Raw genomic sequence first — 16405 nt, 5'->3', positions numbered from 1 at the left:
ATGTTGCCACAACAGCCCTTCGTCCTCCATCCCTAAATCCTCGATGAATTTCTTCTGCCTCTTTTATCTCCCTCCTCTCACTCACTTTTCTGTCTGTATCTTTGGATATCCAGAGCTTGTTATTGGTCTTCCTTCTCCCTATCACTTCTTCGCATGTGTCTTTTCAAATGTTTTTCAGACCTGTCCATATCCCCTCTACTGTGCCTGGGTTTTCTATTTCTAGGGCTTGGTACCAGTTGTGCCACTTTGTAGAGTTCTGATGTACCTATATCCTGAAAAAGCTGTGTGTTGTAGCTTCAGCTGGATCTTTGCTGTGAGGTGGTGGTGGTCAGAACCTGCGTCTGCTCGTCTTCTAGCTCTGACATCCAGCAACGTGTGCCTAAACTTCTGGCTAATGCAGATGTGGTCTGTCTTGTTTTCCGTGGTGTGGTCAGGAGACACCCAGGTGGCTTTATGGATGTTCTTGTGTTGGAATACTGACCCACCTATGACAAGGTTGTTGTCTGCACACACTGCTGTGAACCGCTCACCATTCTCGTTCATGGTCCCTACTCCTTCTTTTCCCATGACTGACCCAAAGCCGTTGTTGTTTGCCCCTATCTTGGCGTTCATGTCTCCCATCAAGATCATGATGTCCTTTCTTCTCCTGGCCTGGATAATGGTAGGTAGTTGGTCGTAGAACTGGTCCTCGGCTTCATCATCAGTGTCGTTGGTACCACTTGGATGTTTGTTTTCTTATGCGTGGTTTGTAAGTTGGCTGATAAGCTGATAAGTGTGCTCCTTTGGACAGCATGAACGCTAGACCCTCTGTGTGTGGAGCAGAGTCATCTGGATGTCCTGAGTAGAGTATGGTCTCTCCACTCGCCAGCCTGGCCTACCCTGACTGAAGCCACCTGGTTTCTCCGAGACCAAGGAGCGAGATCCCATACCTCCTCATCATGACATTTAGGACCCACATTAATGAAACTGGAGAAACACTGACACACTTTTTCCAATTCTTTAAGCGATAGTCCACCTGGAATCTGTTTAGAGAGTCAAACGACTCCCAACTGGCTTTAAACTTGAACTCAACCAATAGTTTAAACCTATAAATCCATATGTCTGCTGTGCAGCTCTTTCTACAAGCCTTACATACAAACTATATTATTGAATAAAAGTTATGTGTAATGTAAATGAAAATAAAAAATCAAATGCCAGATACTTAAGGAAAAAAAAAAGAGGGTGTTGCATTGGCCGGGAATCGAACCCGGGCCTCCCGCGTGGCAGGCGAGAATTCTACCACTGAACCACCAATGCTTGCTGATCTGGACATTTGACCCATCATTTTCGATTGTCCCATGAGATGCGTCGTAACATTTGAGATTTGCGTGAAAAAGACCTGTCGTAGCATCACCCTCTCAATAATCTCAATAATCCCTTCTGCAAGGGGCAACCAGAACAAGTATGGCGGGCATTACATTGCATTACATTGCATTGCATTACATTACATTACATGTCATTTAGCAGACGCTTTTATCCAAAGCGACTTACAAAGTCGTATGGCACACGCAAGGAGACCAGCCAGGAGGGAGTTGCAGTAGTCCAAGCGTGAGATGACAAGAGCCTGGACCAGAACCTGTGCCGCCTTCTGGGTTAGAAGAGGCTGTATCCTTCTGATGTTGTGCAACATGTATCTGCAAGATCGAGCAATGTTGGCAGTGAGGGAGAGATGGTCATCAAGTGTCACACCCAGGTTCCTTGCGGTATGAGAAGGAGCTACCGCAGCGTTGTCGAGGGTGATGGACAGATCTGTGGTGGGAGAGCCCTTTCCTGGGAGAAAAAGAAACTCGGTCTTGTCGAGATTGAGTTTCAGGTGATACTCAGACATCCACTGAGAGATGTCGGTCAGACAAGCGGAGATCCGTTCTGCTACATGTGTTTCGGAGCTGGGAAAAGAGAGAATGAGTTGGGTGTCAACCATGAGAGTTAATAACAGAACCAAGTGAGTTGGTGTACAAAGAGAAGAGGAGAGGGCCCAAGACAGAACCCTGAGGGACCCCAGTAGCTAGAGGACAGGGCTCCGACACAGATCCTCTCCAGGTTACTCTGTATGTTCGGTTTCGAAGATAGGATGAGAGTAGGGTAAGTGCAGACACTGAGACACCTAGTTCTTGAAGGGAGGAAGTAAGGCTCTGGTGGTTAACTGTGTCAAACGCTGCAGAAAGGTCCAAGAGGATGAGAGAGAGGCAGCCCTGGCAGTGTGGAGTTGCTCAGTGACAGCAAGAAGTGCAGATTCGGTCGAGTGACCTGCTTTAAAACCACAGACTGAAGAGGATCGAGAGGGTTGTTCCGGTGAAGGTAGGAAGAGAGTTGATTAAAGATAGCACGCTAGTTATTTACCTCAGACGGGTCAAGGGCGGGGTTTTTAAGGAGGGGGGTCACTCTGGCCTCTTTAAGAGAGTCCGGAAAGCAACCAGATGATAGAGATGTGTTAATGAGGTGGGTGAGGAAAGGAAGAAGATCATAAGCAATTGCCTGAAGAAGAGGAATCTGATCTGTTCCGAATCTGATCTCACACAGGAGATCAGATTTGTGTGTATAATTTACAGTTATAATAAATCTGATTGTCTGCTAGTTTCATTCCTCTAAAATCATCGGAGAAACATGTAAATGCATCCTAAGCAGCAACCCGAATTAAATGTAATGTTAGACGTTAATGCGGCGCGGCCGTTGGAAGCTGACACTGCTCATCTGTAGACGCCATGAGATGTAACTTAATGTTAACATTGTTAACTTTGTACCCGTGGCTCCTAATGATTCACTGTCCATGAAGTCTATCCTACCTCTCTTCTTTTTCGTTGTGTCGTGTGTTGATCCTCTGTCCTTTTCTCCTGCCACACTCCAGCCACAATAAACGGTCCTCTTCTTCTGTGGCGATTATTCCTCTTCTCCTAATAAATGTGGATTACAACTCTTTGTGGTAGATATCTCTAACTAGTGTACAAGAGGCGTCACTGATTTAAAAATGCAACTGCCTCCTTTCGACAAGACGTGCGGTACCGTGATATGTCAATCATCTGGGGGGGGCACCTGGGGGGTCCAATCAGATTTAAGCGGGGTCCAGTGCTATCGCCCCCGGCCTCTGACTGGCAGTTCCACAGGCCCCCTGCAACAAGGTGGTGGATGTGTGTGGAGCGGGTGGGATAAATAAGTGAGGATAGATTACGGTGATGCTGTGAGTGAATGTGAGGTTTGTAATATCTGCGAGACAAAACATGAACAGGAATGGAAAAAGTGCACATATGTGAAAGGTAGAAAAACAATAGCAGGCAGGTACTTAGCCTCCTCCGGTTTAGACTCCTTTGTCTTTGTCTTCCTGAGTCTGCCACAGAAGCTGCCGCTTCAAAGTGAATGCTGCTTTTTAAGAGATACCCAGATAGTCCAAATGCACACTGAGAAATGCTGGTTTGGGTCTGGTTTAAATCTTACTCAGCTGTGTTGGCCACTCCCCAGACAAGTCAAAAGTCAAGCAACCCAGCTAGATACAATAGCAATAAATGAAAAAGCAACCAAATAAGAAAGACCTACAGAAGTGATACTTAGCTTAATTCCAGTAGTCCTATGAGATACCCAGAAAGTCCAAATGCACACTCGACTGTCTTTCTGAAGGTTTATTTCTCACACACACAGTTAGCGGTAGCTAGACAGCAGTTAAACTGGTCAGGTAGTCAGTAAAACTGACAAGTCGTACAGGTTCTGATGATAGCAGATTTACAAAGGCACATACGAAGGTTAATATACAAGAAAAGGGCTTTGATAATGCACATAAAGGCAACAGTGCTTTGATACCAGTTATCAAAGCAAAATAGAATGAATTTTTATTCCACCTGCATTCATTTACATCCAAATACAACTCAGCCACGAAACATATGCTCATTTTAACCAAAATGTCACAGCACTCTTAGAGCTGGAGAGAGCAATGCTGAGCACTAAAGAGCTACTAGAGTGTTGTAAGTCATTTATTTTGCTTGGTTTTTCTATTGACTCAACATTCAAGATTGTTATTTAATGAGAGTCTGCTATACTAATGAATCTTTGTGTGTACTGCCAGCTGCTGCTGCTGCTGCTGCTGCTCCATCCTCAGCATCGTCCTAGTTGTCAGCTGAACCGGGTCGAGCCACGTCAACGAAAACAGGTTTAGTGAAAGTCCACACCTGTTGGATTGAGAGACCATGAATTGCTCTCCAAAATTGAACGGAACCATGAATTTAACCGTTCTCTTTGTGTGTTTTCAGTGTTCCGGCCATGTTCTGGCCTTGTTATGTAATATTGTGTTTGCATGATGGTGTTCCTACTAACCAATAGGGTTCGTGAATTGATTTCCTCAACGTTGAGGGTAAGTACCCATTTTTTTCATGCATGTTAGACAACGTAAGAATTCATATTGCTTCCCCTGCTCAGAGTAATACAGGCTAAATATTGTTATAACTGAGTATCAATCCATACACAAGTGTGTTTATGTGTGTATAAACAAACTCTAAAACATAACTTACACAAACTAGGGGTAGTATAAGCATGAGGGCAAAAGAACAACAACAACAACAACAGCAAATCAACAAATCAATCATCAACAATAACGAATCGATCTATATATATTAACAACTAACCTAACTCCATAATAAAAACAAACCAACAAACACAGTGAGGGACTTTAGAGAGTCTGCTCTCTCTGTGTAACATAGATCGCTGTAATGTCACAAAGTAGCACAGCAGCCTGGCTCAGCACAGCAAGGCACGGTCTGGTCGGGAGTCAGGAAGAAGAGGTGCAAAGGTCTGTAGTCCAATCACCAGCCACCGCCTGCAAATCCGATGGGAAAAGCACAGAGAAAAACAAAAGCACACTATCGCACTCAAATGAAAATTATGACTCAGGGTCACAACAGTACCCCTTGAATTTGTAAGACTTAGCAGGTGAAGTAATGAGTATATATACAAGTATACGTATGAGTGATATTTGAGTGATTGTGTCACTTTTGTAACTGACATTTAAATGACTCCTTAAGTGCCGTCCTTCACTGTCAATACCACCTGCTGACACTAAAGGGAAACAACACAAGACGCTAGTGGATGGTAATTGCTCTTGAATGTGTGCCTCCATCCGTCAATCTATTACAAGTTGTACGTAAATGAACTTAATGTGGAATGCTTTTTCTTATCTGGTTGTCTTTCTATCTAGCCCCCGCCGCCACGCCGACAGTGAAGAGACCTGTGCCCCTTCCTGCTGAGCTGCAGTGTATGGTCAAAGAGCTAGAGAGGACTGTCTCTGCACCAGGTGTGTATCACAGGCTGATTTACATATGCTTTTCTGAAGCCTGACTGTGCCCCCAATTTGTCCTTTAATTACACAGTCTAAAATAAAAAGAATAAAAAGCACAAATGTTTCGACATCTCACTAGTCTTTTTTGCTAACAGCTGGTCCTTCGGTTGTTGTGTTCAATAAAAATGATTGCATCTCACTCACTACATTTTATTTGTCTTTGGTTCTCCTTGCCACAGCCGAGCCCCCTGCCTTGGCTTCCCCACTGGCACAGACAGCAGATCAGGACATAAACAGTTGGAGCTGCTCGCATCATCAGAAGATTTGGATGAGGACAGAACTCCAGTCTCTGGGACTGTGGCCTGGGTTCCAACATATGCTCAAGCCAGGGCACGCGCTTTCACTATGGCGTCTCCCCCCACAGCCTGAACTCATGGACACGGCGTCAACTCTCCCGTCCCGCAACCTCTTCCAGCTCCATCCGTTTTTTATCTGGAAACCTGAGAGTGACATAATGGTGAGGCTGAGGGATAATTATGTACTCCCTTGCCTTCATGGTTGTCCAAAGCCAGACGTTGTCTCAGCCGGTGTGGGAAGGCCGCGAGTGATTGTCGGCACCAACAGACAATACTACATCTTTGCTTCGCGACTTCGCTGCGAGACGTGTAAGCGGATGTGGTTTGCCGACAGTCCTCGGTGGCTGGACAAACTGCCAAAGCGCTTCACAAACATTGTGCCAGCATTCCTGACTTACAAGAAGGCCTTTTGTAAGTCTGTGCTTCATGAGCTGAGGCGCACTGGCAAGTCGCCTTCTGACATGGCAAAGCAGGTGAACAAACTGCTGCATCTCAAGTATGAACAGGCTCACCTGGCATACCTCTGCAGCATTCAGAACACCTGGGACGCCGAGGCTGGCGTTTGTGGGCAGCAAACGCCTGTGAGGAAGGAAGAAGCGCCATGGTCGTTTGGAGCCTATGATGACGCAGATGGATGGTGTGGGGTCTCTGTCTCTGCCTCCTACTTATCAGACTGCCTCACTGATATGTGCAAGCTCCAGCAGGGCACTTTTGGACAGGTCTTGCGCTCTGACCACACCAGGAAGGCTGACTCACTGGTTCCCGTGTCTCCCCCCCCTGGCCCGACACCATCCGCAAACCTGGCCCCGTCCACCCCTGCACCTGTGGCCCAGCTGCCCCAGCTTCAACCTGCTGAGAGCCATAATGTACAGCTGATGTCCCAAGGAAGCACGGGACATCCAGCTATAATGGGTAAGTCAGTACCAGTTTCGACCAACATTTCAAATGCCACTGTAAATTACTTTATGTACTTAACGACATCAGCTCAATAAACCTGGGTAAAATAATCATTTTCTTAAAATGCTTTTCTTTGTTCCAGAAACCTCACCTCTGCCACTGGAGACACAGAAGCTGTGGCAAACTGGGGGAAGTGAGACTGTCCGTGTCCCCGTTGTGGTGCTGCCACCAGCCACTGTCAATCCAGTCGATCCGGACCAAGTGCCGCCTGAAAAGCCATTGGCAGAGGACAAAGTACAGAAAATGTTACAGGACATATTGCAGCAGCAGCAGCAGTTTCAGCAACAGCTACAACAGGTTCAGCTGCTGCGGCAGGAGCAGCAACAAAAGCCCCGGCAGAGCAAAACATGTCATGCGTGTGGGCAGCCGATGTCGCGCCACCAAAATGATGGATCGTCGATCCATCATTTTTACCAACAAGGCCCTACACGCTACCACTACTGCTCCACAAAGGTCTTCCAGAGGTACTCTGCAGAGGGCCTGACAGACTCTAGAATGCCCTTTGAAGCGTTTGCTCAGACCGCCTTCTTTCAGCGTGAGCTGCAGCTGACAAAGGGCAGAGTGGAGGAAAAGGCTGCCAAGAGGAGGAAACTGATGGAACCTGTGGCTCCTCAAACGCAGGGGAGAATGTGCCGCTTCTGCCATACGGCGCTGAAGCAGAGCCCCCACAGCAAACATATCCACACGGGGTTTCCTGGAGTGGCAGGTAAGTACATTTACTGCCCTCCGAAAGTCCTTAACCTCTACAGACCACAAGGTATGGTGAAAGAAATGACATGGAGGGAATTCCAGGCCTCACCCTTTTATGCCATGGAAAAGGAGAGGTGGACAGTGGAGAGAAAAAAATAGAACATGTCGGATGTAATCCTCTAACCATAACCCTAACCACTAACACAAGGAACAGATTTACAGACTTACATGTTCTGTACAGGTGGACTCTGTCATTGGTTGTGGAGAAGGAGTGTCTCAATTGTGTTGTGTGCACAATGTTGTTGTTATGTTTAATTTTTGAAGGATAAAAAAAGGTTAAACTTGAACTTGAACTTTGAGTCTTATTTGTCCACAAACCAAAGACATTCTAATCAAAATGTTCCGCTTATTTCTAACTTGAATAACAGGTCAAACTGTTAATTAATTATTTTTTTGGATGCAGCAGAATATCAGTCTTGATTTGAAAAATATGATTTTTGCTGTTTAATATTACATACTAGACTTTAACAGTCTCTCCATGGTGCGAACTACGGGGCAGCCAGGGGGGTCTGAGCCCCCCTTGATGAGGCATGAGCTCCCCTGGAAACACGATTTGTGAGATTTGGGGGGGTTGTCTCTAAAATATTGGCAAAATATTGTTTTTTAATTGATTTGATGCGTGTGTGGAGGTTGGATTCGATATGTGCTGATATCCAGATTCTCCTCTGGCATCGATGTCTCACTCACTGAAACATGCAGGCGTTAGTGGCCAACAATATATTACATCCACAGTGTTAAGAAACTACCATAAAGAATGACTAGAAAAAGTTAAAAGAGTGAATCTTAACAATACGTGTGAAAAATGATGATTTCTCTTTCAGTACTCTCCATCCACTAATGTGTTGTGGTCAAGAAGGGTACTGCATTGATGCATCACGCACCTCCTCGTTAGTATAGTGGTGAGTATCCCCGCCTGTCACGCGGGAGACCGGGGTTCAAATCCCCGACGGGGAGATACATTTAGCAAAAGTTTTTTCCCATGTCGACTAAAAGGGTCACTTTACACTTGGATTAGTATTACTATTGCAAGCCATCTTGTTCTTGTCAATAGGTTTGGACAGGGCCTTGTTGTAGCCGAAGCCAGGGCTCTTATTTTGAAGGCCAGAGTAAAAGGGAAAGTGAGGACTGAAAGGAAATTAAATCTAACTAATATGTAAATAAATAAACGAGATTCGGTGCAGACGTGCAGAACATCGGCAATACCATTCGTTTCCGTTTAGACACAGTCATTTATTTATTTATGCATTTATGTATTTATTTCTGTATTTATTTATACATAAGTCAGGTCTTTATACGTCCTCCACAAAAAGTGACCCTTTTTAGTCCACATGGGAAAAAAATTTTTTTTATCTCCCCGTCGGGGAATTCTAAATTTCAGCTAAACGGCCCTAAAACGTTTCCCATTCATTCTCTATGGTAGTGCTAAACCACTACGGGTGTAATGTTCCTCCCGGCCACTCGCACCTTTGGCGCTGTTGTGCCCGCCCGCTTACTGTAAACACGCCTTCCTCACGCAAAACACTTCTTTATTCAGTGTGTTACAGGCTGGAGAAAGACGGCTGGAGATCCGAAGCGCACGACATTTATCGCAGAATACTTGGTTTTATCCAACTAACAAACGTAAGTAAATAAGTAAATAGATGTTTTGATGACGGACTATATCAATAATGTGCAGATATTTACGTATTTACAGCTTGAATCTCGTACGAGACGCGCAACCTTTCAGAAATGTATGTGATAAACCTTCGTTTTTTATGTCGGTTAAATGTATGTAAGAAACCTTCGTTTTTTGTGTCGGTATCACGCGTAAATACTCTATATGTTTTTAATATTTTCGTTTAAGTCTGTGTGTGTGTTTCTGTGTGTGTGTGTGTGTGTCCGCGAGACGTAACTTGGACGGTCAAACTTATCATTAATGCTTACATGGCACATATATCGTTTATAATGTGAAAATTGTCTTTTTTTTGAATGATAATGATTCACCACTGTCAAGAAAATACTATATGTAAGTGGTGAAGTCATGACAAAACTGCATGCTACAGTATGATAAGTGCTGTCCCCCCACCCCTCTTTCCTCTTTGTTGTTTTTCCTTTCATCCTGTACTGCTGAATTCACACCCCGAGTTCAAGTCCTAGTTGTTTCACACCTCAAGTCCTAGTTGTTTCACACCTCACCAGATCAATGAATGAGAGTAAACACCTCACCAGATCAATGACTGAGAGTAAACACCTCACCTTCAAATGATGGTGTTCAACCTAAAGGCTAATCAAGTGCTTTCAACCTTTTACAACTTGAAAAGACAACGGCAACTTGAAAAGATATACATGTTTTATACCTCTAATATTTGTTTGATTTCTCTCAGGCTATCATGCAGCAGAGAGACAACATTTTTCCTGGCAGGAAAACAGTGACCTTCCGTAGGGGTCCTCGGGGGTACCTCCTTCAGCAACCAAGTGATGCAGCAAAGCTCCTTAAGGACAACCCTTCGCTGCAGGACAAATCTGCACCTCTGAGGGAGGACGCTGTGAGGGAGAATGCCCTGACTGTTGTCCGTGTGAGGGGAGGGGATGCCTCAGACAAGACGGAGGTACTGGGAGAGTACATCCTGCAGTTTGGGAAGTATAAGGGGAAATCCTTCCGGTGGCTTTTGGAGAATGATGTAGGGTACACCATCTACCTCATCCAACATGTGGAAAAAGAAGAGGCTGCAGGAGTGTCAATGACCCAGGGACACAACAAGGACAGCATATTGTCCTTTGTCAGATATGCCTGCAGCTTTCGCGACCTCACATCCCTTGTGAGCTACCAGCCCCCCCCTAAAGCAGCCTCAGAGGATGAGCAGCTGGTGGGCTTTGGCGCTCGTTCGAAGAGCACCTGGCGGGAGGTGTGGGACAGCAGGGCTGACGGCTATGCAGCCTTCATCCTGAAGAGCAAGTGCTTTCCGGGGTCGCAGATGCACAGGCTGCAGCAGTACCTCATGAAGCACTCAACCTCCGTCCCTCCACTAGTTCAGAAGGCACCTGAACAAGCCACGAGTAGGTCTTTTCAGTATGCACTACATGTTTTTTTTTTTTACATGTTCTACCTGCATTCATTTATATCCAAGTACAACTCCACAAAACATATGCTTATGTAAACCAAAATGTCGTCTTTACAGCACTCTTAATTCTGTCTGTTCCACAGTGATGCATGACGATGAAGAGCTGGAGAGAGCAATGCTGAGAACTGAGGAACTAGTAGAGTGTAGTATGTCATTTTTGTGATTGGTTTTTCCATTTATTCAACATTCAAGGTTGTTATTTAATGAGAGTCTGCTAAACTAATGAACCTTTGTGTGCACTGCCAGCTGCTGCTCCATCATCATCGTCATTGTCAGCTGAAGTGCGACCATCCCCTGCCACACAAACAGGTTCAGTGAAAGTCTACGCCTGTTGGATTGAGCCACCATGAATTGCTCTCCAAAATTGAACGGAACCATGAATTTAACCGTTCTCTGTGTGTTTTTATTGTCCCAGCCATCTTCTGGCCTTGTTCTGTGTTCCGGCCATGTTCAGGCCATGTCCAACTAATACCGTGTCTGCATGCTGGTGTTCCTACTAACAAATAGGGTTCATGAATTGATTTCCTCAAAGTAGAGGGTAAGTACCCCTTTTTTTTTTTCTTCATGCATGTTATGTAAAACAAGAATTCATATTGCTTCCTCTGCTCAAACTAGTAAAGGCTAAATGTTGTTATAACTGAATATCAATCCATACACAAGTGTGTAAAGTACAACAAAAGCACACAATCACACTCACAATCACACGTGAAAATAATGACTCAAGGTAAAAAAAACCTTGATTGTTGTAAGACTTAGCAGGTGAAGTAATAAGTATATGTATAAGTTATATTTGAGTGATTTCTGTCTCTAGCAAGACAAGTTGTTACACAATTGTAACTGACATTTAAATGTCTCCTTTAGTGACATCTGCTTCAGTGTCAAGACCACCCGCTGACACTAAAGAAAAACAACCGACGCTGCTTGTGGATGGTAATTGCACTTGAATATGTGCCTCTATCTTAAATGCCTAAATCAGTCAATCCATTACAAGTTGTACTTAAATGAACTTAATGTGGAATGCATTTTCTTACCTGGTTGTCTTTCTATCTAGCCCCCGCCGCCACGCCGACAGTGAAGAGACCTGTGCCCCTTCCTGCTGAGCTGCAGTTTATGGTCAAAGAGCTAGAGAGGACTGTCTCTGCACCAGGTGTGTATCACAGGCTGACTGACATATGCTTTTCTGAAGCCTGACTGTGCCCCCAATTTGTCCTTTAATTACACAGTCTAAAATAAAAAGAATAAAAAGCACAAATGTTTCGACATCTCACTAATCTTTTTCGCTAACAGCTGGTCCTTCTGTTGTTGTGCCCCGACTGACACTCAGACCAACCGCTCTGCCACCACATTGTGTTAAATAAAAGTGATTGCATCTCACTCACCACATTTTTTTTGTCTTTGGTTCTCCTTGCCACAGCCGAGCCCCCTGCCTTGGCTTCCCCACTGGCACAGACAGCAGATCAGGACATAAACAGTTGGAGCTGCTCGCATCATCAGAGGATTTGGATGAGGACAGAACTCCAGTCTCTGGGACTGTGGCCTGGGTTCCAACATATGCTCAAGCCAGGGCACGCGCTTTCACTATGGCGTCTCCCCCCACAGCCTGAACTCATGGACACGGCGTCAACTCTCCAGTCCCGCAACCTCTTCCAGCTCCATCCGTTTTTTATCTGGAAACCTGAGAGTGACATAATGGTGAGGCTGAGGGATAATTATGTACTCCCTTGCCTTCATGGTTGTCCAAAGCCAGACGTTGTCTCAGCCGGTGTGGGAAGGCCGCGAGTGATTGTCGGCACCAACAGACAATACTACATCTTTGCTTCGCGACTTCGCTGCGAGACGTGTAAGCGGATGTGGTTTGCCGACAGTCCTCGGTGGCTGGACAAACTGCCAAAGCGCTTCACAAACATTGTGCCAGCATTCCTGACTTACAAGAAGGCCTTTTGTAAGTCTGTGCTTCATGAGCTGAGGCGCACTGGCAAGTCGCCTTCTGACATGGCAAAGCAGGTGAACAAACTGCTGCATCTCAAGTATGAACAGGCTCACCTGGCATACCTCTACAGCATTCAGAACACCTGGGACGCCGAGGCTGGGGTTTGTGGGCAGCAAACGCCTGTGAGGAAGGAAGACGCGCCACAGTCGTTTGGAGCCTATGATGACGCAGATGGATGGTGTGGGGTCTCTGTCTCTGCCTCCTACTTATCAGACTGCCTCACTGATATGTGCAAGCTCCAGCAGGGCACTTTTGGACAGGTCTTGCGCTCTGACCACACCAGGAAGGCTGACTCACTGGTTCCCGTGTCTCCCCCCCCTGGCCCGACACCATCCGCAAACCTGGCCCCGTCCACTCCTGCACCTGTGGCCCAGCTCCCCCAGCTTCAACCTGCTGAGAGCCATAATGTACAGCTGATGTCCCAAGGAAGCACGGGACATCCAGCTATAATGGGTAAGTCAGTACCAGTTTCGACCAACATTTCAAATGCCACTGTAAATTACTTTATGTACTTAACGACATTAGCTCAATAAACCTGGGTAAAATAATCATTTTCTTAAAATGCTTTTCTTTGTTCCAGAAACCTCACCTCTGCCACTGGAGACACAGAAGCTGTGGCAAACTGGGGGAAGTGAGACTGTCCGTGTCCCCGTTGTGGTGCTGCCACCAGCCACTGTCAATCCAGTCGATCCGGACCAAGTGCCGCCTGAAAAGCCATTGGCAGAGGACAAAGTACAGAAAATGTTACAGGACATATTGCAGCAGCAGCAGCAGTTTCAGCAACAGCTACAACAGGTTCAGCTGCTGCGGCAGGAGCAGCAACAAAAGCCCCGGCAGAGCAAAACATGTCATGCGTGTGGGCAGCCGATGTCGCGCCACCAAAATGATGGATCGTCGATCCATCATTTTTACCAACAAGGCCCTACACGCTACCACTACTGCTCCACAAAGGTCTTCCAGAGGTACTCTGCAGAGGGCCTGACAGACTCTAGGATGCCCTTTGAAGCGTTTGCTCAGACCACATTCTTTCAGCGTGAGCTGCAGCTGACAAAGGGCAGAGTGGAGGAAAAGGCTGCCAAGAGGAGGAAACTGATGGAACCTGTGGCTCCTCAAACGCAGGGGAGAATGTGCCGCTTCTGCCATACGGCGCTGAAGCAGAGCCCCCACAGCAAACATATCCACACGGGGTTTCCTGGAGTGGCAGGTAAGTACATTTACTGCCCTCCGAAAGTCCTTAACCTCTACAGACCACAAGGTATGGTGAAAGAAATGACATGGAGGGAATTCCAGGCCTCACCCTTTTATGCCATGGAAAAGGAGAGGTGGACAGTGGAGAGAAAAAAATAGAACATGTCGGATGTAATCCTCTAACCATAACCCTAACCACTAACACAAGGAACAGATTTACAGACTTACATGTTCTGTACAGGTGGACTCTGTCATTGGTTGTGGAGAAGGAGTGTCTCAATTGTGTTGTGTGCACAATGTTGTTGTTATGTTTAATTTTTGAAGGATAAAAAAAGGTTAAACTTGAACTTGAACTTTGAGTCTTATTTGTCCACAAACCAAAGACATTCTAATCAAAATGTTCAGCTTATTTCTAACTTGAATAACAGGTCAAACTGTTAATTAATTATTTTTTTGGACGCAGCAGAATATCAGTCTTGATTAGAAAAATATGATTTTTGCTGTTTAATATTACATACTATACTTTAACAGTCTCTCCATGGTGCGAACTACGGGGCAGCCAGGGGGGTCTCAGCCCCTCTTGATGAGACATGAGCTCCCCTGGAAACATGATTTGTGAGATTTGGGGGGGGTCTCTAAAATATTGTTTTTTAATTGATTTGATGCGTGAGTGGAGGTTGGATTCGATATGTGCTGATATCTAGATTCTCCTCTGGCATCGATGTCTCACTGAAACATGCAGGCGTTAGTGGCCAACAATATATTACATCCACAGTGTTAAGAAACTACCATAAAGAATGACTAGAAAACGTTAAAAGAGTGAATCTTAACAATACGTGTGAAAATGGTGATTTCTCTTTCAGTATTATCCATCCACTAATGTGTGTGGTCAAATTGGGTACTGCATTGCTGCACTACGCACCTCCTCGTTAGTATAGTGGTGAGTATCCCCGCCTGTCACGCGGGAGACCGGGGTTCAATTCCCCGACGGGGAGATACATTTAGCAATTTTTTTTTTCCCCATGTGGACTAAAAAGGGTCACTTTACACTTGGATAAGTATTATTATTGCAAGCTATCTTCTTCTTGTCAATAGGCTTAACCGCAATCAGTAGCTTATACAAGACTAGACCTACTCCGCCTGCTGGTTTTCTTATCCTTTTATTTATTATTATCCCTTTGTTTATTTATTTATTTTTTTTACATTCGGTAAAGTTCTTGGTATTCCTATCAATTGGCGATACGTCCAATCGTGGAAGGTGATGCTACGACAGGTGATGCACGTTATAGTTTAACTCAAATGCAACGAAGCATCTCATTGGTCAAGCTAACCAGTCACGTGTTCACATCAACAAGCATTGGTGGTTCAGTGGTAGAATTCTCGCCTGCCACGCGGGAGGCCCGGGTTCGATTCCCGGCCAATGCAATATCCTTTTTTTCCTTACGTATCTGGCATTTGATTTTCACCATTGACATTATTTTTTATTTTCATTTTCATTTACTAACCCTTTACACATAACTTTTATTCAATAATATAGTTTGTATGTAAGGCTTATAGACGGAGCTGCACAGCACACATATAGATTTATAGGTTTAAACTATAGGTTGAGTTCAAGTTTAAAGCCAGTTGGGAGACGTTTGACTCTCTAAAAAGATTCCAGGTGTACTATCGCTTTAAGAATTGGAAAAAGTGTGTCAGTGTTTCTCCAGTTTCATTAATGTGGGTCTTAAATGTCATGTTTCTGTTTCCATAACAAGGCCTCTGTCAGTGTTTATGTGGTCGATGTTGCTAAGAGAAAGTGTAAATAATGTCCTGTGACGTGACCCAGATGATCAGATTTGCCTGCAGAAATAGGATTTTAATGTGGATTTTTCTTTTAATTTTCAGTAAAGGGCAAATATTTAAATAGGTTTTAAATAAACCATTAAAAACACATGATTTTCCTCAATATCTATATTGCATCTTGAAGACATGGGACCTTCCTGGGAAGAGATACAAATGGGTCACTTATTGTTAGTGGCAATTTGTTGCAGTTGCTGTGTTATGATTGCGTTGTTATGCAACTTGTGATTAAATCCTCAAGGGTTTATGACATTTTTCCCATTTTCATTCAAGCAGAGGCAGGTGTACTGTAACCCTGCTGCATTGTTCTTTTGTAAACACTTGTCTGCACTCTTTATTAGTACACGCTGAGGATGTCCAGAGACAGTCTTGACTTGATGTTCAGGTTGATCGTTTACAAACAGCATGGCTTACATCACTCTGTTTACTTTATGTGGTTGAAAAATTACACCACCTTTGGAATCAGACTTCAGAGTGGAACTTTCCCACAACTCGCCCTCCCCCTGCAGGTGCATGTGATGTGTTTATGAATAGCCATGATACTGACATCTAAGAAGTGCTCCGACAGGTGTGTCTGCACACTCTGACATTGACTTTACTTGACATGACTGTACTTCAACAGCTCATACCTGCTGTCCTGGTGTTACATGTTTAACGAGATAATCTGTTGCCAGAAGGCAAAGACAGAAAAAAAGAGACCAAGTGGTCGTTGGTTGAATTCCATAAAAATAGCAAAAAAGTAATGTATCTTTGCACCAGGTCTTGTTTTATCCATATTATTTCTGTGTAGAAAAACATACGTCTCATTAATACATTTGTATGTATATTTAAGGGTCAAAGCTACTGTTTTGTTTATCCAGCTTACTGTGAATAGTAGCACTTCCCAAACAGTGGAGTCCTAACAGAAAAAAAATAAACACAACCC

At 44.7% G+C, this 16405-nt stretch overlaps 3 protein-coding genes and 4 non-coding genes across 9 annotated transcripts; 6 read left to right on the top strand and 1 right to left on the bottom strand.

Moving 5' to 3' along the window:
- Window positions 1-1225: 1225 nt before the first annotated feature.
- trnag-gcc lies at window positions 1226-1296 on the bottom strand. The gene has a single exon. It is a non-coding gene; the product is annotated as a tRNA-Gly (tRNA).
- Window positions 1297-3622: 2326 nt separating this feature from the next.
- LOC122772949 lies at window positions 3623-7628 on the top strand. 3 transcript variants are annotated; one of them, XM_044031265.1, is made up of 6 exons: window positions 3623-4174; window positions 4275-4375; window positions 5043-5109; window positions 5216-5311; window positions 5536-6564; window positions 6692-7628. In XM_044031265.1, the coding sequence occupies exons 2-6, from the start codon at window positions 4319-4321 to the stop codon at window positions 7456-7458; spliced, it is 2016 nt and encodes a 671-aa protein (XP_043887200.1). In that variant the 5' UTR covers window positions 3623-4174; window positions 4275-4318; the 3' UTR covers window positions 7459-7628. The 3 variants fall into 3 exon arrangements, with proteins under 3 accessions (XP_043887200.1, XP_043887202.1, XP_043887199.1); XM_044031267.1 differs by having other exon boundaries at window positions 3623-4375; window positions 5575-6564; XM_044031264.1 differs by having other exon boundaries at window positions 3623-4375.
- Window positions 7629-8241: 613 nt separating this feature from the next.
- trnad-guc lies at window positions 8242-8313 on the top strand. Its single transcript has one exon. It is a non-coding gene; the product is annotated as a tRNA-Asp (tRNA).
- A 580-nt stretch (window positions 8314-8893) lies between these two features.
- Window positions 8894-10967, top strand: LOC122773983. Its single transcript, XM_044033022.1, has 5 exons — window positions 8894-8979; window positions 9723-10395; window positions 10544-10606; window positions 10707-10769; window positions 10876-10967. The coding sequence occupies exons 2-5, from the start codon at window positions 9729-9731 to the stop codon at window positions 10965-10967; spliced, it is 885 nt and encodes a 294-aa protein (XP_043888957.1). The 5' UTR covers window positions 8894-8979; window positions 9723-9728.
- A 24-nt stretch (window positions 10968-10991) lies between these two features.
- On the top strand, window positions 10992-13967 carry LOC122773982. The gene is made up of 4 exons (XM_044033021.1): window positions 10992-11390; window positions 11512-11607; window positions 11875-12903; window positions 13031-13967. The coding sequence occupies exons 1-4, from the start codon at window positions 11309-11311 to the stop codon at window positions 13795-13797; spliced, it is 1974 nt and encodes a 657-aa protein (XP_043888956.1). The 5' UTR covers window positions 10992-11308; the 3' UTR covers window positions 13798-13967.
- Window positions 13968-14561: 594 nt separating this feature from the next.
- trnad-guc lies at window positions 14562-14633 on the top strand. Its single transcript has one exon. It is a non-coding gene; the product is annotated as a tRNA-Asp (tRNA).
- Window positions 14634-14992: 359 nt separating this feature from the next.
- On the top strand, window positions 14993-15063 carry trnag-gcc. The gene has a single exon. It is a non-coding gene; the product is annotated as a tRNA-Gly (tRNA).
- The last annotated feature ends 1342 nt before the right edge of the window (window positions 15064-16405 follow it).

Source organism: Solea senegalensis, linkage group LG8, assembly GCF_019176455.1.
Source record: "Solea senegalensis isolate Sse05_10M linkage group LG8, IFAPA_SoseM_1, whole genome shotgun sequence".
Taxonomy (NCBI): Eukaryota; Metazoa; Chordata; class Actinopteri; order Pleuronectiformes; family Soleidae; genus Solea; species Solea senegalensis.
This window is presented reverse-complemented; position numbering and strand designations above follow the sequence as displayed.

Coding starts and splice junctions, on each gene's coding strand:
- LOC122772949 (XM_044031265.1), top strand. CDS start 4,319: ATGATGGTGTTCCTACTAACCAATAGGGTTCGTGAATTGATTTCCTCA. Junction 5,110..5,215: donor ACACAAGACGCTAGTGGATG/GTAATTGCTCTT, acceptor CTTTCTATCTAG/CCCCCGCCGCCACGCCGACA. Junction 6,565..6,691: donor GGGACATCCAGCTATAATGG/GTAAGTCAGTAC, acceptor TCTTTGTTCCAG/AAACCTCACCTCTGCCACTG.
- LOC122773983 (XM_044033022.1), top strand. CDS start 9,729: ATGCAGCAGAGAGACAACATTTTTCCTGGCAGGAAAACAGTGACCTTC. Junction 10,396..10,543: donor GGCACCTGAACAAGCCACGA/GTAGGTCTTTTC, acceptor TCTGTTCCACAG/TGATGCATGACGATGAAGAG. Junction 10,770..10,875: donor ATCCCCTGCCACACAAACAG/GTTCAGTGAAAG, acceptor TTATTGTCCCAG/CCATCTTCTGGCCTTGTTCT.
- LOC122773982 (XM_044033021.1), top strand. CDS start 11,309: ATGTCTCCTTTAGTGACATCTGCTTCAGTGTCAAGACCACCCGCTGAC. Junction 11,391..11,511: donor ACCGACGCTGCTTGTGGATG/GTAATTGCACTT, acceptor CTTTCTATCTAG/CCCCCGCCGCCACGCCGACA. Junction 11,608..11,874: donor GAGGACTGTCTCTGCACCAG/GTGTGTATCACA, acceptor TCCTTGCCACAG/CCGAGCCCCCTGCCTTGGCT.